Genomic DNA, 24,095 nt, shown 5'->3' with positions numbered 1-24,095 from the left:
CATTGAGTTATATTTGGTATTCTCGTTTCGAAAAAAACGCAAAAAACTGCATTTGGAGGCTTTATATTAACTTATGCTTTCACAATTTAAGGGGGAGGTAGGGTTTAGCGCTAAAAAAAAACACTTTTTTTGTGAATTTTTTACAGAAATATGGCTTAAGATACTTTAATAAAATCAGTTACATGTTATTGTACATCTTTTCAATAAGTTTTTAAAAAATATTAATAATAAAATATTGACAAATAAGCCCATGACAGAGTTTTTTTGGAGATATGTTTTTCGAGAGGTGCTCTGCGGTGCCAATCGGCATTCGTCGTAGAATCATCTGAAACTAAAAAAGTCGAATTTTTCAGTTAAAGTATGACGTAATGCTCCCCCCTACATTAATAAAAATTTTTTGAAGTGAAAACTTCTTTAGAATCGTTGGGAGTGATTTGAGAAAAAGTGAAACGAAAAAAGCGACACTCTTGGCTACGAATATTACATATAAACGTAGCGACGAACTAAATAACTTTTAGGCCAGCGCCGACAGCATGGCGCGATAGCCGAGCGGCTAGCAATGTGAGCTTCCGATCCAAAATTCTTGGTTCGAATCACAAGAAAAAAAATTTTTTTATACAGTTATTTTATTTTATTTTATGATATGTTTATGAGGAGCTTTTTTTCATGGCAGAAATACACTCGGTGTTTTGCCATTGCCTGCTGAGGGGTGAGCGCTATTAGAAAAATAGTTTTCCTTAATTTTGGTGTTTTCACTGAGATTCGAACTGACGTTCTCTCTGTGAATTCTGAATAGTAGTCACGCACCAACCCATTCGGCTACGGCGTTTGTTTAATTTTACTGATGCAAAAATGAGGAAAAATATATGAATAAAGTTTGCTTACTGTTTACACATTTCCCAAAGGTGACGGAGAACCAAAAAAAAAAGTCGATTTTCAAACAAATACGAGTGCATATGTGTAATTGTGTTAGAGTTTCGGTCACGCCCCAGCAAAACCTGCGTGCATATGTGTTTGTAACATTCAAAAAAATGTAATTGTGTTAGAGTTTCGGTCACGCAGGTTTTGCTGGGGACGCTCATAATAGCAACCGCGTGTGTATTTTTATATTCCTAAATATTTTCATTTTTAAATATTTACCGCAATTATGCCGAAAAATAATACAGAAAAGTGTCGTGAGTATCGACAGAAAAAAAAAATCAATAAATAGCATCACGGAATTCATTCACGAAAATTTAATAAAGTATACACCAGAAGTATCGCGGATACTTAGAAAAGATTACAATAAAGTTCCAATGATTTTAAGTGGCGATTTTAACGTAAATTTTGCATTGGACACAGCGGTTCCCTTAATTGACTTTCTCAATACAACATTCAATTTAAAAATGTGTAACAATCGCACTGAATCGACAACACGATCAAAAACAACAATTGACGCGGTATTTCAAAGATATGTTGACAACATCGAAACCAAAGCATTTGTATCATATTTTAGCTATCATAAGCCACTCGTATCATTTGTTGAAATTGAAAACATTGAGGATGAATAATAATAAAATGAAGAAAATAAAATATGAACTTTGTAGCAATATTATAATGAACCTATAATTATCCCGCTCCTAATGCTGCTTTCGTCTTATTCTCTCTCAGTTTGTTTTACGGAAGGTTTCACTTCTATCGCGTCTAACCGTTAGACTGGTATTTTTTTTTTTTTTAATTTTTGTAGTTTTGGTGCCAAAAAAACCTAAAACGAGCATTTTTGGCGAAAAATTTCGTCATATTTGTAAGTGAAAAACAACCTTAAAAAACAAAAAATAAAAAAAAAAACAGTGTAGGGGGGAGGTATTTTTGATTTAGAAAACGTGTGCCAAATTTGAAAAGAATCGGTTGAATAGTTTCGGAGTTGTGATTGGCACCGACTTTTAAGAAGTCGTTTCGGGAAAAACGCGTTTGAAAAAATGACTCTGAGAAATTATCGATGCTCCGCATTCGAGGTAGAGTGCCTACAAAGGTTATAACTTTGAGAGTTCTGCTCCGATCCACTTAAAATTTTGACACAACATTCTTGAAATGATTTACTATAAGATGAGTGAAGAAAAAAAAAATTCGATTTTGTGACCCTACCCCCCCCTTAACGCACGGCACTTAGTTTTCATTAGTTTAAATTAGTGATGGGCAAACTCAGCACATTTGCACTGTGCGGCAGCGTGTGCTTCTGCGTGCTTAAAAGTGCTAGGTGAAGGGGGATAACAAAGCACAGGGAAGAAACGGAAAAATTGAGCGAGTTGTGTCTGTGTTTGTATCCTGATTGAGAGAGCAATTATTCATGAATTCTTACCAGGGATGCCAACTTTTAACTTCATATCAACAAATTTCTAAAAAAATAGGTTTTTTGGTAGATTTTTCTTCAATAACTAAATTTAATACATATTAAACTTTCTAATAATGAATTAAGATAATGAAGAACAATAAACAAGCAATTAAACATTTCAAAAGTTCGCGTAATACTGTTTTTTAATTGCTAGATGTAAAGAAGATTAAGACCTCAGAAAATATTCAATTTGAGATTAAATTAAAATCTTACATATTGGAAAGAAATGACAGTTAAATCTTCAATAATATTGATCACTGCATATACTGACGAATCTGTAAATTATTTACACTTATCTTATGATTACTTAAATGTTTTTTGAGATCGGATATATTTTTTTAAATTGATGTTTTTTAAATTGAGCTAAGAAATCCAGAAAATCAAATTTTTTAGCAAATTACTTTATAAAATTGCAAACTCTCTTCAGCTACAGAAGTTTGTCAAATGTTTTTTTTTCTTTTATTTTTCATAAAAAGTGGACGTGATTGAAAACTAATTTCGCCCATCTAAATCCAATACACTCTGAAATGCACAACTGCAAATAAGAATAAACAACCAATAGCATATACTTACATATGTATATAAATCATGAATAATAAAATCAACAATTTCCAAAATTGATTCCCACATTTAACAACTGCGGCAACTCTTACTCATAAGTTTTGACATTTCATAAATAAAATCAGTTTTTTCGTGATTTATTCATTTTTCGACGATATTTTTTGAGACCGTAAGTTACATATTATTGTCGCATAAAAAACCACTAATATTAAGTGTATTTGTATGGTGTGGATGCAGTGAAAGTGCTGAAAATTCTATTTAAAAATTTGAAACGGCGAACGTCAAAACAAAGTGCACAGTGTTCAACTGCCGATAAAAACATAAATTTATTTCTAATGTGTAATATATTATTCTGTTTTAACTTTTAATTTAGATAAGCAAAGTTAAATAAAATATTAAATATAAAACATTTGGTTCAGCATGACCTCAAATAAAAGAACATTGTTTAATTTGAATCCGAAGTGGAGTGTAACTTTTTTATGCAAATATGTAGACGGAGAATCACAATGCCTTGTATGTGAAAAACGTGTGGTGTGTAAGGTTTTTAACATAAAGAGACATTATGAGCTGCACAGGAGTGAATATGATGAATATGTAGACGAAGAGCCCGATTCGATGTGCCAAATTACAGAAGGTCGGAAAAATTCAAATTATTAAATTTTTTTTTAAATTTCTTAGGAAAGCGAAGACTACGTTATAGATGCAAAGCGTGCAACTTATGAAATCGCGTTAAACCTTTCTTTTGAGAATCGTTCATTTTCGGATGGCGAATTGGTGAAGTCTTGTATATTATGTATTTGACAAAAGTACAGATATATCCGACATAGCCCAATTAGCGATTTTTATCCGAGGAGTTGATGCCCACCTAAATATATGTGAAGAACCTTTGGACATTATTCCAATGAAAGGGACGACTAAAGGTGAAGATTTATTTCAATGTGTTAATGAATGTACTGAACGCATGGGTGTATCATGGCGAAAAGTGGTTTGCGTTGCCACCGATGGTGCGAAATCCATGAGCGGATGCAAACAAATTTCTCTAATAATTTTTGTGTATTTTGTCATACTGTGCGCATTGCCATATGCGTGTGATTTGAATTTGAGAGCAACTAAGTACTCACCAAGAATACGCACTCTGCTATGATAATTTCCTCAATGTTTTTTGAAAAAATCGTCTATTTTTTTAATGGAAACATGTATGAATTGTCCTTTTTAACAAAATAAAATGTATAACATGCATTGTTTAAATAAAACATGGCTGGTTGAGATTACTGTTCGCTGTTGTGACTAGCATTTTTTAAAAAAATGCACTAACATAAAAACATACGATATACATACATACTTATATGTAAACGAAGACAATTTTTTCATTCAGAAAAATATACACCGATTGTCAGTACAAATTTTTCTCCACATAGTTTAGCAACTATGAAACTTTGACATGCGAATGTTCAAACTTCTTGATTATAAAATCGCCTATGCTTCTCGATTACAAAAATTATAAAAGTAAATAAAATAGAAATTTGCAAAGATGATGTTAATATTCAAAGAAGCGTTTCCAATAAAAAAAACCAAAAGCATTTTATTATTTAATATGAACGATCAACACTTCGAAATCCCCTAACATGAAATGAAGTACCCTTATCTGGTAACTTTGCTATTGGCAAAGCTTCACTCTCTTTTTTACAAACACAAATGCGTTTCTCAGAACTGATTAATATACGTACACGCCTATTGCTTACCCTTCTGATGTAAGTTTGTCGCCCCCCCATCTAGCACTTTGCTAGCACGCTCTGCTGCGAGCGTGCCACTCTGCTGCCCGTCCCTAGTTTAAATCTCTCAAATCACAATATTACCAAGCCATTCACTGAATTTTCACAAACATGTAATTTTTCTTACTTTTGTACTGAGCTGACGTCAGACTTGTCAAAACCGCAAAAAATAAAGTAACTGTTTTTTAATGGCACCACCATCATCATCATCATGATCTTGGCATTACAGTCCGGGGTGGACCATTTCCTCCTCTACAATACGCCTCCATTCTTCTCGACAGTTCGCTTTTGCTCTATGTTGTGCGATTTTCATCGTGTTCTACGTCTTGCAACCATCGTCTTCTTGACCAGCCTCTCCTTTCTTTCGCTGCTCATTCTAAAAACAGGTCCTTCACCGTAATCTTTGGGTCTTCATAAACCGCGTTACATTTCCTCTCGCGATTAAAACACGGATCTCGTGCTTATACCGAATACGGTATGTACCGTCTTCTAATCGTATAAGGCCAAATATTCTTCTAAGAGTTTTTGACGTGATAACGTCTTATAATTCGATTTAACAAGCTGCACGCACGAAAAAATGTGTCGTTACCTTGCTCATTAGTGTTACCTTGCTCATTGCCGTTACCTTGCTCATTTGTCGTTACCTTGCCCATTGCCGTTACCTTGAATGAACTGCAAGCGAAAGCGCGAAACGAACGGCAAAGCAAACAAAGCAAACGAACGGCAACGCTCGACATCTTGCTCTCTCCTACTTAAGTGAGCGTATATATGTATGTATATGCGCATATGTACATATATAAATTCACGTATTTGTATTTGCATATGCCTTCTTATTGATGATTATTAATTTGATTTACTTGAAGAATTTAAAATAAAACCAAGTTCGTTAATAATACCTGTTGTTTTAATGTTATTTTTATTTTTTGACGTGATAACGTCTGCTGCACGCACCAAAAAATGCGTCGTTACCTTGCTTGATCAGCATGTTATGTTATGTTATGTTATGTTATGTTATGTTATGTTATGTTATGTTATGTTATGTTATGTTAATGTTAACTCATTCTCTATAGCCATACAAAATATCTATCAAAAAAATAAAATTAAAATTTTCTTTTGAAAAATGCAACCATTCAATCAGTATTTTCTTATGACGTTATCACGTTAAACTATCGTCAGTAAACCGACTTTACAGACAACCTCTTTTTTTTCAAATCGCATCAGAAAATTCACGTCATTAGCGTTGCGCATATTATGTCGATTTATAAAATATTGTGCCACCTTGGGCTATTTCGTTTATTGCTAAATGCAGTGTTAAATTAAATAAAAACGTTGATAGTGAGTCACCTTGCCTCACGCCGGATTTCATTTCAAATTTATGTATGTACATTTGTGGTATACCCAATACTTTTCGGTGATGGTCGATATATTTTCTGTTGAGTTTATCAAACGCTTACTTAAAGTCTATAAAGAGACAGTGTAGAGACATTAATGCGGCCAGCGCAGATACTCAATTCGCGATGTATTAGGCCTATACCATTTGACTCGGTACCCAGTGGGTATTTCATAAATCTAGCTGGAGTTAACTTTAAAAATTTACAAATGATGAGATTTTGTTATTTATTTTCCAAAATTAAGTTTTGGAATAAGATAGTATTGTTTTACATCCAGGATCTACAGAAGCTTCCCAATATTTTTGAATTATATAGATTTATATTTATATAGACTGCAGTATCACTTGCCAATAGTCTTAATAGTCCTTGAACAACCTCATTGGTATGCCCGGTTTTGGTTAAGGCTTTTATCTTCCTTGCTATGCGACTCTTACCTACTGCTCCCCTGGTTTGCAACAGAAAACGGTTCCAGAACAGACGAGTCATCGTCTTACACTTATTCTTAATTCTATTACTATTTTAACTTAAATGTTTTTACGTTATACAGATTATATATATATATATATATGTATATATGTATATATATATATATATATAATTGGCGCGTACACCCTTTTTGAGTGTTTGGCCGAGTTCCTCCTGCTATTTGTGGTGTGCGTCTTGATGTTGTTCCACAAATGGAGGGACCTACAGTTTCAAGCCGACTCCGAACGGCAGATATTTTTTATGAGGAGCTTTTTTCACGGCAGATATACACTCGGAGGTTTGCCATTACCTGCCGAGGGGCGACCGCTATTAGAAAAAACTTTTTCTTAATTTTTTGATCTTTCACCGAGATTCGAACCGACGCTCACTCTCTGAATTCCGAATGGTAGTCACGCACCAACCCATTCGGCCACGGCGGCCGCCCACGTAATACAGATTGGATAGTGTGATTTACAAGTTTTTAATATAGTTCTGCAATTTCTTCTGAATATATTCATATTATGCTCATTCTTTACATTCTTATTCCTTTATTTTGCAGTTTTTGTAATCAATTTAGTTAGGCCCGTAGCTACAAACGGGCGTGGACGGGCCTTGCCCGTACAGAGAATAAGTACAAGAAAAAACCGATGTTTGAAAAAATGTTGGCAAAAAAACCACTCAAAATTTTGCATATTAAATGGTTGAAGTTTTCAGTGCTAGTGATGTGATTGGATAGCATTGGAGAATCGGCACACCTGTGTTTGTTGATACTACTTTGAGTTCGAGTTATTTCTATCGCTATGGAAATTTGGTATTACAATTTTGACAAATGTTCCCAAACTGCACAAGCATGCACCAAACATTCATCAAATTCTTCGGATAATGGGAATTCCGCCTGCCCACCAATGAACACGCCTTGTCAACGTTACGGATGATCAGCCTTGACTGAAGATGGACTATAGCCTGTGTCTTGTTTTCGTCAATTAATTCACCCGAGAACAAGTTTTCCAAAATTTTTATTTCAAATCAATATATAAAAAAATAGTTTAATTAAGTAATCACTTTGATAATCAAATTTCTAATAATTGGAATTATTAGTGTGCTTATAAGTGATAATAACCCGGCGAGATATCGGAACTGAATTTTGGCTGGGTACCAGCTGGATTTTCCATTTCTTCGCTCGATTCTAGAATAGACACCGGCCAATCCCTAGTTCTACGATTAATGTCTACTTTAGAGAGGTATTGTTAACGAATTCCAAACAGGCACTGACTAGGAAGACCCAGTACAAAAAAGTGACAAAAATTTATTACGCATCTTGACAACATATGCAATAACCTATTTATTTACCCCTACTCTGCATCGAGCATTTCTGTAATTTCTGTGCATTTCATTATAAATATCGATTAAGGTCCTAATCATAATTTCTACTTTGTTCTCAGTCAGTTATTACAGACAAAATCCAGTTTAGTGTTTTTCTTGATCTTGATGTTTGAGTAAACAGTTGCAATATATTCTAAACCGTTTCTGAAATTGCATCTGCGAATTGCGAGAAAATTAAGTAGGTAGATAATAAATCTTACTAGGCCGCAGCTAGGCAATTCAACTCAGGAAATGTCTATCCAGTGCCAGTAAAATTCAATCAACATGGGGTTTGTCTTACGTGGAACTGTTATGCACCCATTAGGATGAGCGTCAGTTTGCAGTACCACTTTTAATATTATAATATATTGTATAGATATAAAATATTGCTATTTAATTTCCGTTTTTTACCGTTTTTTTACCGGGAAATCAAAAAAATACAGCTCCAAAAAAAACTAAAAAAAAGAGGTTGTCTGTAAAGTCGGTTTACTGACGATAGTTTAACGTGATAACGTCATAAGAAAATACTGATTGAATGGTTGCATTTTTCAAAAGAAAATTTTAATTTTATTTGTTTGATAGATATTTTGTATGGATATAGAGAATGAGTTAACATTAACATAACATAACATAACATAACATAACATAACATAACATAACATAACATAACATAACATAACATAACATAACATAACATAACATAACATAACATAACATAACATAACATAACATAACATAACATAACATAACATAACATAACATAACATAACATAACATAACATAACATAACATGACATGACATAACAGAACAGAACATAACATAACATAACATATCATAACATAACATAACATGCTGTTCAAGCAAGGTAACGACGCATGAGCAAGATAAGATAAGATACGCATTTTTTGGTGCGTGCAGCCGGCTACATAGAATTATAAGACGTTGTCACGTCAAAAAATAATAATAACATTAAAACAACAGGTATTATTAACAAAGTTGGTTTTATTTTAAGTTCTTCAAGTAAATCAAATTAATAATAATCAATAAGAAGGCATATGCAAATACAAATACGTGAATTTATATATGTACATATGCGCATATACATACACATATACGCTCACTTAAGTAGGAGAGAGCAAGATGTCGAACGTTGCCGTTCGTTTGCTTTGTTTGCTTTGTCGTTCGTTCCGCGCTTTCGCTTGCAGATTATTCAAGGTAACGGCAATGAGCAAGGTAACGACAAATGAGCAAGGTAACGACACATTTTTTCGTGCGTGCAACCTGTTAAATCGAATTATAAGACGTTATCACGTCAAAAAATATGTCAATAACTCCCATTTTATATCGTTTTTCACCGTGGATTCACTACCAGGGGTTATTTAAAAAAAAGAGCGATACATTTTTTGAATCCACGTTGATAAACGGTAAAAAACGATAATTATTGGCATACTTTTTTTCATTTTTACCCACCCACTCAAAAGTTACTAGGGTGGTAGTGCTGTATAGGCATAAAGTTAGCACAACCAGGGGTTATTTAACACAAGCCAATGAACTGTAATTTTTTCGATTCCACAGTAAAAAAACGGTAAAAAACGGAAAATGAATAGCTATATTTGTTTTTGATTTTTAAAAGTGGTAGTTCTAACCTGACGAACATCTCATGAGGGTTATCGTAATTATTATAGAGAGAGCCAACGCAGTATCTACCATAGCAATTTTGTCAGTAAAATTTTTGTCTAGATTCACACCAGTTTACTTAAGTTAAGCCTTGCCACGCAAAAGCCTGCCTGGTATTTACGAAAAACATCCTACTTTGGTCAAATATTTCAAGACCCTATTTAGGAAACTCAACTCAGGAAGTATCTATCTAGTGCCAGTGAAACGCAATCGAGATAAAGTTTGCCTGACTTAAAACTGGCTGTAGATTGGATTGGATAAGGAATTTTTTCGGCGGAAAACGTCCCCGTTTAGAAGAGACTTCTGACGTGCCCTCTACCTCTTCATCCAAAAATACTATAGATGCTCAGGCAAGCTCGCAATCTCAATCTCAATCAACATTACCAATATAAATAAATGAGATAAAAGATTTATCTAAAAAAGGAGAACCTATCAAGCAAATAGTTTTGACGCAGTACCCTTAAAGTAATAACCGTTATTTTCTATCATCATGGTTTCACGAATATAAATGGTTGATGTATTCGGTGACAAAAGACGATGCTTTTTGTTATGCATGTATGCAGTTTAAACAATCAGATTTGAAAGATGTGGCATTTACTTTGAGTGGCTTTAGAATCTGGAAAAATGCGAAAGATGGCAAAAGAGGTTTTCCACAACATGAAAGGACAGGATCGTATGTTAAAGCTATGATTTTGTGGGAGGAAAAAAAAGAAACGGCAAAATACAAACACAGAAATTTTAACTCTTGTCAATGGCGAAACCCTTGGTAAACATATGTAGATATTACATAAAATCTATTATTGAAGTCGTTCAATTCCTGGCGACCAATGGATTTCCCTTTCGTGGATCTTATGACGTTGATGAAAAAGCTGAACGTTATTTATTCATACAACTTTTCGAGTTCACGTTGAAAAAGGATAGTTTTTTAGCTAAGTGCAACGAAACTATTCCCAAAACTGCTAAATACACGTCTCCAGGAATACAAAATGAAGTAATTGAAATCATGGCTAAATCAGTTAGAGAATCAGTAGTTTCTGATGTGAAAAATGCTGATGTTCCATGGTTTACGCTAATGGTAGACGGAACCAAAGACAAAAACAACCGAGAGAATATAGCTACCGCTCTCAGATACGTGAAGAAAGGAAAAGCTCGAGCATCATTACTCGATATTATTACATCTAAGGGATTGGACGCTAAAACATTTACCGAAAAAACAATTGAAACATTGCGTGAGAATAGTATTGATTTGTCGTGTCTTTTGAGCAAATGCTATGATGGAGCTAATGTGATGAGTGGTAAAAGAGGAGGTGTTTCTGGTCTCCTGGAACAACATCTAAATCGTTCCTTACATACACTGCTTCAACCATCATCTCCATCTCGTTGTTGTAAAAGCGGTGTCTGGCAATGATTCACTGAGGAACTTTTTCGATATGTGTGTAATGTTACATGCATTTTTTCACCATCCCGAAATTTCTTCTTTACTATGAAGGAAACCCCATAGTGCGATTGCTACCGCAACGAGAAGAAAGAGCAAAAAGTATTGGAGTCAAAATAGTCATAAAAACGGAAGAATTTCGATTTTGTTTAATTTTTGGTAAAAAGTTTCTGGGGACTTTACATCCAGCGGACGCTGCTATGCAGTCACGAACAGCGAGGTTGAAAGACGGACTATATGTCATAGAGTCAGTTCTTCAACTGCTTCAAGTTATGAGATCAAGCCGGAAGGAATTTGAATTAATTTCGAAAGATGCGTATAAGCTCATACCCATGACAGAACCCATGAACGAAACAATGTCCAAACGAAAAATTAAAACAACTGAGCATCCAAGCTACATAACTGAGACCAGATTACCTTCATACTCTGCGAATCGCGTAACTGATGGGAACCTCAAAGAGTCAAATAAGGGGGCGTCCATAAATTACGTGAGGTGTTTTTTTTTTAATTTTCTGTACGCCCCTCCCCCTCTGGTGAGATGTCGTGAGATTTTATTCAACCCCCTCCCCCATCCCCCAATCTCACGTGAGATTTTTCAAAATGTGGGTTTCTTATGTAAACGCGTTGGATTGTTATTGTAAAAAGAAAAAAAAAATTGCTCCGTGCTTTTATTTACGACTATTTAAGACTAGTAATCAATATTGCTGAGAGTTATAAGTGTAATAAAAATTTAACAATAGAAGACTTAAGTCGTAACTACTGCGATTAAAAAAAAATGTCTACTCTAATTCAGTCCATGGAGAATCATGCGCGGTTTCAAGAGAGACTATTGGGACCAACATGTCCATATGATTTTCAGTAAAATCATCTGCTCCTTCAACTTCGTTCTGATCTAGCCACTCTAAGCCGCCACGTATACTTGGGCAATAGAGAACATAAGGCGTGCTGATGAAGGCATTCAGCGGTTGAATCGGTACGCGTATTAGAAATGGAGCAAATGACTTTCCGTCATGTTCTTTAAAGTGCGGAATTATCACACGTCCATCAACCTGAGTGATAGGGTGTGGAGGTGGCAGAAAACGGTCGTGAAGAATCATAAGCAGATCACTCCGGCGTGGGCTGCAGCACTTCTGGTCATCGCATTTCACAACCTAAAAAAAAATTAAAAATAATTTCCCTTTGTAACTCTTAATAAAAATTTGTTGACATTCGCGTTCTTTAAAAAATTAAAAAATAAAATAGGCACGCATAAAAATTTGATATGAATCAACTACAATGTACCTGGAGTAATTATACTACGCTGTCTCGTCCTCGAGATCAATTATAACTTGTAGTAACGCCAGTTGCCAGATCTAGTCACAACATTTCACACTAAAAAATAAAATTTTTACCAGGTGGTAACCCTTTACTTACACTCCATTTTCCCGATTTCCTCATTACGTTTTGTTGTGCAGATCAGATCACACGTGTTTTTTTATTACTCAAGCGATAATTGAAACTTTATTAAATTTAATCATAAAAAATTGGTTGTGGAACAGAAAATGGATGCTTCACAAACAATTTTAGATGATGCTCTGCGTAGAATTGCGCAATTAGAGAGAGACGTGGAAAGTCGTAGAAACGATTTCCATGAAAAGCGTCGAAGCCATCAAACAAAGCGGCAAAATCGGCGTTCCGTTATTCGTGATTACAGTTCAAGCAGTCGCTATACGACGCAGCAGGCAAGCCGAAATTCTCAGTATAGAGGTTATGTACGTAGGCGTTATTCATCATCATCCTCTAGCAGGGGTACTACCCGTTCTTCACGTTCAAGAAGTGGCGAAAGGTCTATTAGAAATTCTGAGCATAATGACGGTGAGCGTATCGCGAGACGAACGACACGTCAAGAAACTAATCCCGGCGAGCGTCACCCGCGAGGTACGACACGGGAGTCAGGCAACTCACCTGACAATATTAATAGAAGCTCAAATTTACCGAGCGAGTCAGCAAGCGGCGCAGGCGTACAGCACGGATACTCGGGTACATCGCCAATGTCTCCAGGCCCAGAAGAAGGGTTCCCTGATTCTATGTTAGCGTACATTGGGCCAAACATTACAGCACTTAGTCAAGGGTTAAAAATAGGTCAACCAATTGCTGATAATTGGCTGGCGCTTGCAAGATCAGGACTGCCAAAAGAAAACGTTGATGAACTTTTAGGAAAATATCCAATACCAGAGAACTGTCCTGGGTTGGGCGGGCCAGCATTGAATCCGGAACTGAAATTAACCTTGGCACCTCAGGCTATCAAAAAGGATAGCTATCAATTAGCGCTTCAAAATCAATTGGGGGCAGCATTGAGCGCGTTGGGTCAAGCATTTTCGAAAACATTGAAACAAAACCCAGAAGACGAAGCAAGCAAAGCCATCAATGCAGCTCTTGGAGACACTGGCAGAATTTTAACGGATTTACATTATAAATTATCCACAACCAGACGCTCCTTTATCTTACCTGGCCTAAATTTGCTATCAAAAAACGTTGCAACAGAGGGTCCAGTTGACACGCTACTATTTGGCGAATCGTTTACTGAACGAGTCAAGACAGCGTCAACGTTAGAGAAGGCAGGCAAAGATATGCTAAGATCGGCTTCAGGAAGCACAAAATCCGTAGCTCCGAAAGCAGCGTCGGGGTATACTCAGAAGCAATATTTAAACTCAAAACCCCCTGTCAGGAAGTACAACCAGAAGAAGAGTTACCAGACAGGGGGCAATTTGCCTCGGAACAAAGTAAGTTACCATCGGGACAGCAAACACCGCAGCAATCACCGGCGCTAGATAAGGTAAGCAATACGGCAGGACGACTTAATATAGATTTTTTATAAACCAATGGAGGCAACTCACCTCAGACGAGGCGATACTCCAAGCCATAGCTGGATATAAAATTCCATTCTCCTCACCAGTAAAACAAGAACAGGCACCCAAAGTACCTGATGTTAAGAGTGAGGAAATTTCAGACTATGAAGCAGAAATTAAACATCTTCTTAAAAAAAAGGCAATAAGTGAGTGTATTCCAAGTGAAGGGCAATTTGTTTCACCGTATTTTTTAATTGCAAAACCAAACGGGGGAAAAAGATTTATTTTAAACTTGAAAAAGTTGAATGAATTTATAGCTGCTCCTCATTTTAAGCTTGAGGACTGGAAAACGGTAACACAGATAGTATCAAGAAATGCCTTTTTAGCTTCAGTCGACCTTGAAGATGCATATTTTCTGATACCGATTCACAGGAATTTCAGAAAATTTCTGAGATTTTTATTCAGAGAACAATTGTATGAATTCAATTGCTTACCGTTTGGGTTATCGGTAGCTCCGTACATGTTTACTAGAGTAATGAAACCAGTCATCAAAGAACTAAGATCGCGAGGGTGGCAATCGGTTATATATCTTGATGATATACTATTGATGGGAGACTCGGTTTCAATTTGCAAAGGTAACATTGCGGAGACTACGTCTCTTTTGCAAAGTTTGGGTTTTAAGATTAACGTGAAAAAATCTCAGTTAGAGCCTTCTCGCATATGTAAATTTTTAGGATTTATAATCGATACGCAATGTTTTTGTATGAGGCTTCCGGAGGAAAAGCGGGACAAAATTAAATCATCAGCAAAAAGTTTGAAAACGAAACCTATGGTAAAGATTGCAGTTTTGGCGCAATTCATAGGGTATCTTGTGGCAGCTTGCCCTGCTGTGCAATATGGAATGGTTTACACGAAGCAGTTAGAGAGGCAAAAGGTTTTAGCTCTTAGAAAGCATAACGCAAACTATGAGCAGAAGGTTCATATTGATGTGTGCATTCATGAAGATCTTGATTGGTGGATTAATAATATCGATCGAGCAAATAACCCTATAAGAGAGGGAAAGTATGTTTTAGAAATTTTTTCGGATGCTTCGCTTTCTGGCTGGGGAGTTTCATGTGGGGGTAATTATTCTCATGGCTGGTGGAGTGTTGAAGAGAAGCAAGATCACATCAACCTGCTTGAACTCAAAGCTGCCTTTTATGGGTTAAAATGTTTTGCATTTGCGTTAAAATCTGCAGAAATTTTGCTTAGAATAGACAACTCTACAGCGATTAGCTATATTAACAAAATGGGTAGCATTCGGTACCAAAAACTAACAAAGCTTAGTAGAGAAATCTGGCGGTGGTGTCAAGACCGGAATTTATGGATTCGGGCTACATATATTAAATCATCAAGAAATGTTGAAGCTGATAGGGAGTCGCGTATAATATCAGAAGAAACAGAATGGGAACTGGCAGACTATGCTTTCAAAGAAATTGTTTTGTGTTTCGGTAAACCACATGTTGATTTGTTTGCCACAAACATTAACAAAAAGTGTCAAATTTTTTATTCTTGGTTTCCGGACCCAGAGGCATCAGCTGTAGATGCATTTGCAGTAGATTGGTCCTGTCTGAAGTTCTATGCTTTTCCTCCCTTTGCGCTTATACTAAAAGTAATCAGGAAAATAATCAATGATCAAGCCGAAGGGGTTTTAGTTGTGCCAAATTGGCCATCTCGGCCTTGGTTTCCACTGTTTAACGAATTGCTTATAAGTCAACCAATATACTTAAACCGGGATATTCTTCTTCTGCGCTCTCCTTTCAGAGAATTTCACCCAGCATGGAAATCACTTACCTTGATTGCAGGCAAATTATCAGGGAAGCATTTATTAAGAAAAGAGCACCGAATGAATCGTTGCAATTCATTTTAGCATCGTTATCCGAAAATACACTAAAGCAGTACAACAAGCCGATTATTTCTTGGTACTCCTTTTGTAAGACAAGGCACATCTCACCCTTTGAACCTACGGTGGCGGCAGTATTAGAGTTTTTATTACCATTGGCAGCGGGAAAAAGTCAGTATGGGACTCTTAACACCTATAGGTCGGCGATATCGTTATTGTCAACGTGGGATATTGGGAGAGATCCAACCATCAGAAGATTTTGCAGGGGAGTGTCCGTAATAAAACCACAACGCCCCAAATACGATCAGACATGGGATCCAAGTATAGTTTTAGAATTTTACTCAAGTCGGGAAGAGAACAGCGAATTAAAATTGGATGACTTGTCTAAAAAACTCGCATTGCTCTTATTGTTGGCTACTGCCCAAAGAGTGCAGACCTTGTCGAAAATAAAAACGGCTAATATAACTTTCCAAGATAATTTAGCAGTTATAAAAATACCTGATAGAATTAAAACTACGGCGGTGGGTAACACACAACCTAATTTAATAATTCCGACGTTTATTGAAAATAACAAAATATGCCCAGTTAAAACTCTTCAAGTTTACTTGAATAAGACAAGAGAGTTGAGAAGTCACACAAACGAAAATCATTTTATAACGTTTAGGAAGCCTTACAGGGTAGCTACGTCCCAAACGATTAGTAGGTGGGTGAAGCAAGCAATGATGGAGAGTGGTCTTGATTTAAAGCAGTTTTCAGCGCACAGCACGCGTCATGCATCAACATCGGCGGCGTTTAGGAAGGGCATCGATGTGGAAACTATTCGCAAGACGGCAGGATGGGCAAAGAAGTCGGAAACATTCGCTCGATTTTATAATCGACCAATAACTAATGAAACAGGTTTTGCAAAGTCTGTTATTAGAATTGAGACTAATAAAAATACTTAAATAAAGTGTAGGTCTTTTAAAGATCTTAAAGCGAAGGACAAATCTCATGTTTTTGTAAATAACTACAAGTTATAATTGATCTCGAGGACGAGACAGCGTAGTATAATTATACGATCAAACGAACTTACCTGAGTGAAGTTCGATCGTAATTATGCTAGCTGTCTCGTCCGAAGAGATCAAACCCACCCACCACAGGAAGGGTAAGATGAAGAAGTATTCCTTTTTTCATTATGGCCCCGGCTCGATTTGTCGAAAATTGTAAAATTAATGAGGAAAGCGGGAAAATGGAGCGTAAGTAAAGGGTTACCACCTGGTAAAAATTTTATTTTTTAGTGTGAAATGTTGTGACTAGATCTGGCAACTGGCGTTACTACAAGTTATAATTGATCTCTTCGGACGAGACAGCTAGCATAATTACGATCGAACTTCACTCAGGTAAGTTCGTTTGATCGTATAAATATTGGCTCTCTCTAACGTGCTCAGTGTACCATTCTTCGGCTGGCAGGTCTGGAACGCTGCAAGTGTCATTATTCGGGTCTATATATTTAGCGACTACTTTGTGTCCGTCAATGCACACTGCAGACCATCCAAAATATCCCCTGCGTTTTTGAAATTATGCTTTTCCAGACTTTCGTCTAATGTTCTGCCGCTGGAGTCAAGATGTGTCCCAAAAGAATCATGGGGAAGAACAACGCCTGTTAGCTCTCGACTAAGTGGAGCCATGCGTCTCTCTACTCTGTTGAATGCGCTCCTGCCAGGGGCATTAGTCACAATAAATACTGCGTCCAAATCATATTGTTTAAAATGCTCTATGGCGTGTGTGATCACTTTTCGATATCGCGGATTCTCGTCAGGCTCACCGTCACTTGAAATTACACTAGTCTACAAGGAAAAGTATCCGAAATAATTTAAACTAATATCTGCTTCTCTGTCCATGCAAAATTCGGATTGATAACTAAAATTAATTTATTAGTTTGAGTTTTTACGATAATCGTATCTTTCGTGTTTAATGGAACTAGGCCGACAAAATTTAACCAACATTCAGACCCAGAAACCAGACTATATATTTCCGAAGGTTTATGATGCGCTGAATCCAAATCTGGCCTCAGAATTGCTCTATCAGCTCTGGTTTTCGAGATATCATAACCTAAAAGTGCAAAAAACACCATTTTTGCCCATGAAAATTTCAAAATGCGATATCTCTGCGAAAAAAAATGATATTTGAGCAAACAAAACGCCATTTGAAAAAAGAAGGATTGTGTTTAAAGATGCCATCCTTTAATTTTGGTGAAAGAAAACATCTGCAAGGCTACATAACCTCAAATATGGGCAAAAATGGTGTTTTTTGCACTTTTAGGTTAGGATATCTCGAAAACCAGAGCTGATGAGCAATTCTGAGGCCAGATTTGGATTCAGCGCATCATAAACCTTCGGAAATATATAGTCTGGTTTCTGGGTCTGAATGTTGGTTAAATTTTGTCGGCCTGTGTTATAAGAACAGGTTTAACTTTGCCGTCTATATTCTTTATAAATTTGGAAAAAGACTCAATTGTTAAAAGAGTGTCCAAGTCTTGAGCGTGACTAGTTGCAGTTGACGAAGAGTGCTTTCCACTTCGTATTGCTATTTAAGTTGGTCCACTATATGAAACAGCTTCTGGTCGTCCCATCTCATTGGGTTTCACTTCACACAAAGCATACACGCTTGGAATTAATTTGTGCCCCGAAGGAATCACAAAGTCGTGATCTGGTAACGACACTTTATATTGAACGTGCATTAATAATGGCGCCTGCTTGTTTGCTGCTGTCAGACCGATTTCTTAAAAACATATATTTAACCTACCTTTTGAAGGAATGCTAAAGTAGACCAAACTTTTCTCTCAGTGGATTCCCTGAGAAGCCGTTCAATCTCATGTTTAATGTGATGTACCTATTAACTCTTTTTTCTTCGGGAGTTTTTGCTTCGCAGTATTACATAATTTTATCACATCGTCCTGGCAGGACTTCTTCGTCTTATAGACGCATCTTTTAACGTATGCGTTATAAAAATCTTGATAACTCATTTTAAATTAGTAAGAGCATGAACTGAGTCGAGTAAAACATTTACAAGAATAAACAAAGAAGGTTGGAACCTGTCCGTGTGTTGCTGCCACTCAGCTCGTACGCTCTTGTTCATCGAGTCGCGCGTTTGGCTGATTTGATTGGCGCGAAAACAACAGTAAATTCAGATTAAATTGAGCTATTTGGTATAAAACAAATATGGTGGTTTGACAGTAGTAATGTATAACGTCGAAGTATGAATGAAATTATTTTCTTTCGAACGAATTAGTGAATGATCTTAATCATACTACGATCTTAAGATTAAATCTTAAGCATGTACAATCTGGATAATGGACCAAAATAGTATAATTTTTTTTTTGTTTCAATCAGAAAAAAATTGCGTGATATTTGCCGAGACCCTCCCCCTCTCCAACGTAAGATTAGATGAGATTTGACTCGACCCCCTCCCCCCTTAAACATCTCACGTAATTTATGGACGCCCCCTAAGAAGCTGAAAGGAATTTACAATGAATGCCTTGATCTTATAATAAACAGAATCAAGCGACGCTTCTCAAAGAATCAAGAGCTAGTTACTGCGATTTCCAACATTAGCGAATGCAAAACGGATGATTTGAATAGCTTTAGAGAACTAGGTAATTCGAAACATTTACCATCAACACAAAATTTGTCCCTTCCATTTTACTAGCACTTATAAATTTACATGTTTACAGGTTTGAAAGTTCCCAGCAAAGAAGAATTGACTGTCGTGAAAAACTTTTTCAAGAATCGAAAGGAACAGGCTGACGATGGAACAAAGTTGGAGGTACTTTTCAGATTTCGTGAAGCGAGCTGATGATACGTTCGAGCTGATGGTAGCTGTTGAGATATTTGGGTGCAGTACAGCAACTTGCGAATCAACATTTTCGGCATTAACCGCAGTTAATGGGGCGCAACGCCCCATGCCAGCATGGCTGATCTCGTCTACTTAGCTTTTGAAAGACATCGCAAATTTAATCATAACAAAAATCGGAAACTGCCATTGTACTAAGTATCTATTCTTAACAATATTTTGTGTATGTTTCTTTTAAGCATTAATTGAAAATTGAATTTTCTTATTTATTTTATTTATAACTAGTTATATAATTATATAATACCCCCTTCGCTGGGCACACTAAAATAGAATAGATATGGTTTAGAACAGAAAATATATGATTTTCATATCATTTATTTCTTTATTCTTTATTCAAGCGCTTTGGCATAAACAATATTTTTTGTTTTTCTATTTGTTTTTGAGTAAATATAAAATATAAATTGAAAATCAGAAAAAAGAAGATTGTTTTTAAATTTCAAATCAACGCATATGAATAACTAAGAAACAATCGTCTTTTTTCCTGATCATCCATGAATTTTTCGTTTCAATTTATATGTTTTATTAAGCATTGGAGCTTTTTTAACCATTATCCATTTATATTTTTCAAAAAAAAAAAAACGAAAAAAAAATTTTTTTACACGAACACATAATTTCATTCGGATTTCACATTAAATTCTCAAATTTCGTAAGAAATTATTCACTGTTCCAAAATCCACTCCAAAAAAATTCACAAACAATTTTTACATGTTGCACTTACGTTTTTTCCTTATGGCATCCAAATCAGAAAGAAATATTGGCACATTGTAACTCACACTGTCAATTTGACAGTTCAGTTCCGCCCCAAGCGTTAAAAAAGTAAGCGACATTATGGCTGGTTCAAAAGAACGCTGTACCTGTTGCCAGTGCTCCGAATTACAACCAAACTTTACGAAACCCATTTTCAATACTTACTTAACAATGTGCGTAAGTTTGGTTTAATTCGGTTCAAAGACACGGCGGGTCCACGTTTTGGCATATATTTCGAGACCCTAGTCATCAATAGGTATGAAAATTACCCCGTATTAAAGCACTTATCAACAGCTTTCATTTGATACCCACATATTGTACATACACAACCGAAGGTTACCCGGGTCCACGTTTTGACCTATATCTCGAGCCCTATTTCCAAAATGAAATATAATCCATGTTACTCGTGGATAATGTAGCTTTCGAATGGTGAAAGAATTTTTAAAATCGGTCCAGTAGTTTTTGAGCCTATTCATTACAAACAAACAAAGTTTTCCTCTTTATAATATTAGTATAGACAAACAAACAAACAAACAAAGTTTTCCTCTTTATAATATTAGTATAGATATTAGTATAGAAAATAATTTATTATAAAAAAATTTTATTACACAAATAATTTTAACCAATTATTCATTTAATTATTTGTTTTTGCAAACTTTTAATCCTGCCCGTCTACCGTACAGTTGGTTAGGTCTAGCTACGGGCCTGAATTTAGTTGTGTTTGGTTACAACAGATATATAGGAAGGTTGAACAGTATTCATATTTACTTCATTTAAATGATCATACGGCAATGACTTTAAAAGTCGTCTACCGGTAAAATTAAGTAGATATTTATTTACAAAACTATTCATCTATGATAAATTGTCTGTACTTTAAAGCACCAGTAATCATTGATTCATTTCTTCCATTGAAAATCATTTACACCATTTAGAAGACGAACTATTTCGGTATTACTTTTCCAAAGAAAGTGCAGTGGTATTGTTTTATTATTGGGCATCATCCAAGAAAATGTTGGTTTGTTTCCTTCTCATTTAAGTTACATATGGAGCAGAGTTTATTGTAAAGGCCATTAAGCATAATGCAATTACTGCTGGTTTTAAAAATTCATGAAATTTTAAATTTTTCTATGTCATCCTTAAAATAACTTTGACCTACACTATGGTCCAGGTCTTTATATATGTATTCTGTCCGTACTGTTTAGTGCTCTATTCCACATTTTTTGCCTGTTAGAAGTGTTAATACAATTTGGAAATATTTCGTTTCTTTTCTGACCACTTTCTTTTTTCTAACACCATTTCGTCCCACTTGTAAGCCAATCCTATTTGATTTAAAACCTAGGCCCAGAAAATATTTCTTTTTAAAACTATTTTTGGTAAGAGGCGCGAGAGCCTCAAGGCTTCATATACAAATATTGTTTTTGGATATAATTTAAGTAGAATGCAAGCGAATAAATGTGATCATACTCGAGTAGCATAAGTACAGCTTGGGAGCTTAAACATTTTCTTTATGAATTGCAGTTGTAATTTGTCAACATTATCAAACGTACAGCAACACTCTCATCCCATACCTGCACCGCATAACTTTGGATAGCTCGACAGGCTGATTTAAACATTTTCCATATTACACCTAATTTTCCTGCAATGCCTTGCAATTTTTTTTTTATTATCATTTATGTAAATTATAAATAGTAGAGCATCGTGGATAGTTTTAGTTTCTGTAACAGTATTTCTCTTTCTATTGTTTCGAAAGCTCTTTTGAAGTCTTAAAACTCCACTCTTTATTAGGCAGTCTACTGCAGTTTCGCGTGAATATTTGTTTCTGAAACCAAATTAGAATTTTGAGAATGGGCTATTTTTTATAATTTCCATCGTTCAAAGAGAACCTCGAATCAAGGGGATAGGGTGTAATTGGTTAGTATTTGTACTTACAAAGATACAGTACCCTCCGTGGATAATGTCGGATAAACGATTTGACTACCTTTGCAGAGGCTTGATTGCTCAGCTATTATTATTATTTGATTTGATTTTAATTATTAGTTCAGGCAGGCATGATATGAATCAACAAAACACCTATGTATCAAAGAGGTTACAAAAATACTTCAGTTAAAATGAAGTACAAAATTATATTTAAGTAAATGTTTACTCTCATTCCTTCAGTCCTTTCAACGACCTTTCAGTGCTTAACACGTTCGCGGACGTTTTGTTTTTTTAGTGATGCAAAATGACGTGAATGCTACAGTCACAAAATCGAAATTTTTTTTCTTCACTCATCTTATAGTAAATCATTTCAAGAATGTTGTGTCAAAATTTTAAGTGGATCGGAGCAGAACTCTCAAAGTTATAGCCTTTGTAGGCACTCTACCTCGAATGCGGAGCATCGATAATTTTTCAGAGTAATTTTTTCAAACGCGTTTTTCCCGAAACGACTTCTTAAAAGTCGGTGCCAATCACAACTCCGAAACTATTCAACTGATTCTTTTCAAATTTGGCACACGTTTTCTAAATCAAAAATACCTCCCCCCCCCCCCCCCCCCACTGTTTTTTTTTTATTTTTTTTTAAGGTTGTTTTTCACTTACAAATATGGCGAAATTTTTCGCCAAAAATGCTCGTTTCACGTTTTTTTGCCACCAAAACTACAAAAATGAAAAAAAAAAAAAATTTTATTAATGGGGGGGGGGGGGGGGGGGGGGAGCATTACGTCATACTTTAACTGAAAAATTCGACTTTTTTAGTTTCAGATGATTCTACGACGAATGCCGATTGGCACCGCAGAGCACCTCTCGAAAAACATATCTCCAAAAAAACTCTGTCATGGGCTTATTTGTCAATATTTTATTATTAATATTTTTTAAAAACTTATTGAAAAGATGTACAATAACATGCAACTGATTTTTTTTAAGTATCTTAAGCCATATTTCTGTAAAAAATTAAAAAAAAAAGTGTTTTTTTTTAGCGCTAAACCCTAAGAGCATTACGTTTTGGGGTTATGTGAAGTCATTGGTCTACAATAACAAGCCGGCGACGATTTGTGAGCTCAGATCCAATATTGAACGCGAAATTGCTGGAATTTCGGCCGATTTATGCAAAATTGGATTTATCGAAAATTGGGTTCAACGATTGGACTTCGTAAAACGTGCACGCGGTGGTCATGCAAAAGAAATCGAATTTCATACTTAAATGTATATGTTCAAACTAGTAATAAAAAAAAAATTAGTTAAAAAAGTCAAACCGTTTGTGTTTTATTCAAAAAAGTTCAAAAGTTGAAGCGCTCTTACTGAAAAGCCCTATACTTTCATATAACAGTTATGATACGATGTTCTGACTACTCTTATAATATATGTATAAACAGATTTTGGATATTACAACTAGTTTCAAAAATAATTTCAATCAAAAAAAGTTTGTCTAGTGAAAGATTGCTAAAATCTCTTGTGTTACAATTTTAAATATAAACTAAAGATAGTTTTCTATATCCCAAAAAAATTTTCGCATTCTAGGTTAAATTCCTACCTATCCGGAATAAACCCTGGAATACTAAATATATTTCCGGCATGTGAGAGTACCCCACACGACACTAACAACCTATTCACGTGCCCCCTTAACCTATTCATCTAACACCCCTCTCCCACTGGGCCCAGTCAAAACAACATCTTTCCTGGGTTTGCCGTTAGATAAGATGGACGCTGCGACCGATGAGCTGCCACAACAAAAACG

At 35.7% G+C, this 24,095-nt stretch overlaps 3 protein-coding genes across 3 annotated transcripts in view; 2 read left to right on the top strand and 1 right to left on the bottom strand.

Moving 5' to 3' along the window:
- The window catches only part of LOC129241785 (catalase), an 82,214-nt gene that overhangs the window by 36,719 nt on the left and 21,400 nt on the right, over positions 1 to 24,095 (bottom strand). The window lies entirely within an intron of this gene.
- On the top strand, positions 13,356 to 16,803 carry LOC129241787 (uncharacterized). The gene is made up of 2 exons (XM_054878296.1): positions 13,356 to 13,850; positions 15,667 to 16,803. The coding sequence occupies exon 2, from the start codon at positions 15,682 to 15,684 to the stop codon at positions 16,687 to 16,689; it is 1,008 nt and encodes a 335-aa protein (XP_054734271.1). The 5' UTR covers positions 13,356 to 13,850; positions 15,667 to 15,681; the 3' UTR covers positions 16,690 to 16,803.
- LOC129240441 (uncharacterized) lies at positions 14,392 to 15,622 on the top strand (the record flags this gene model as incomplete). Its single annotated transcript, XM_054876227.1, has 1 exon — positions 14,392 to 15,622. A coding segment is annotated over exon 1 (1,224 nt), but the record flags the coding sequence as incomplete, so codon positions are not given.

This window comes from Anastrepha obliqua, chromosome 3 (genome assembly GCF_027943255.1).
Source record: "Anastrepha obliqua isolate idAnaObli1 chromosome 3, idAnaObli1_1.0, whole genome shotgun sequence".
NCBI lineage: Eukaryota > Metazoa > Arthropoda > Insecta > Diptera > Tephritidae > Anastrepha > Anastrepha obliqua.
The sequence above is the reverse complement of the archived record's forward strand: the minus strand, read 5'-3'. Positions and strand labels throughout refer to the sequence as shown.

Coding starts and splice junctions, on each gene's coding strand:
- LOC129241787 (XM_054878296.1), top strand. CDS start 15,682: ATGGAAATCACTTACCTTGATTGCAGGCAAATTATCAGGGAAGCATTT.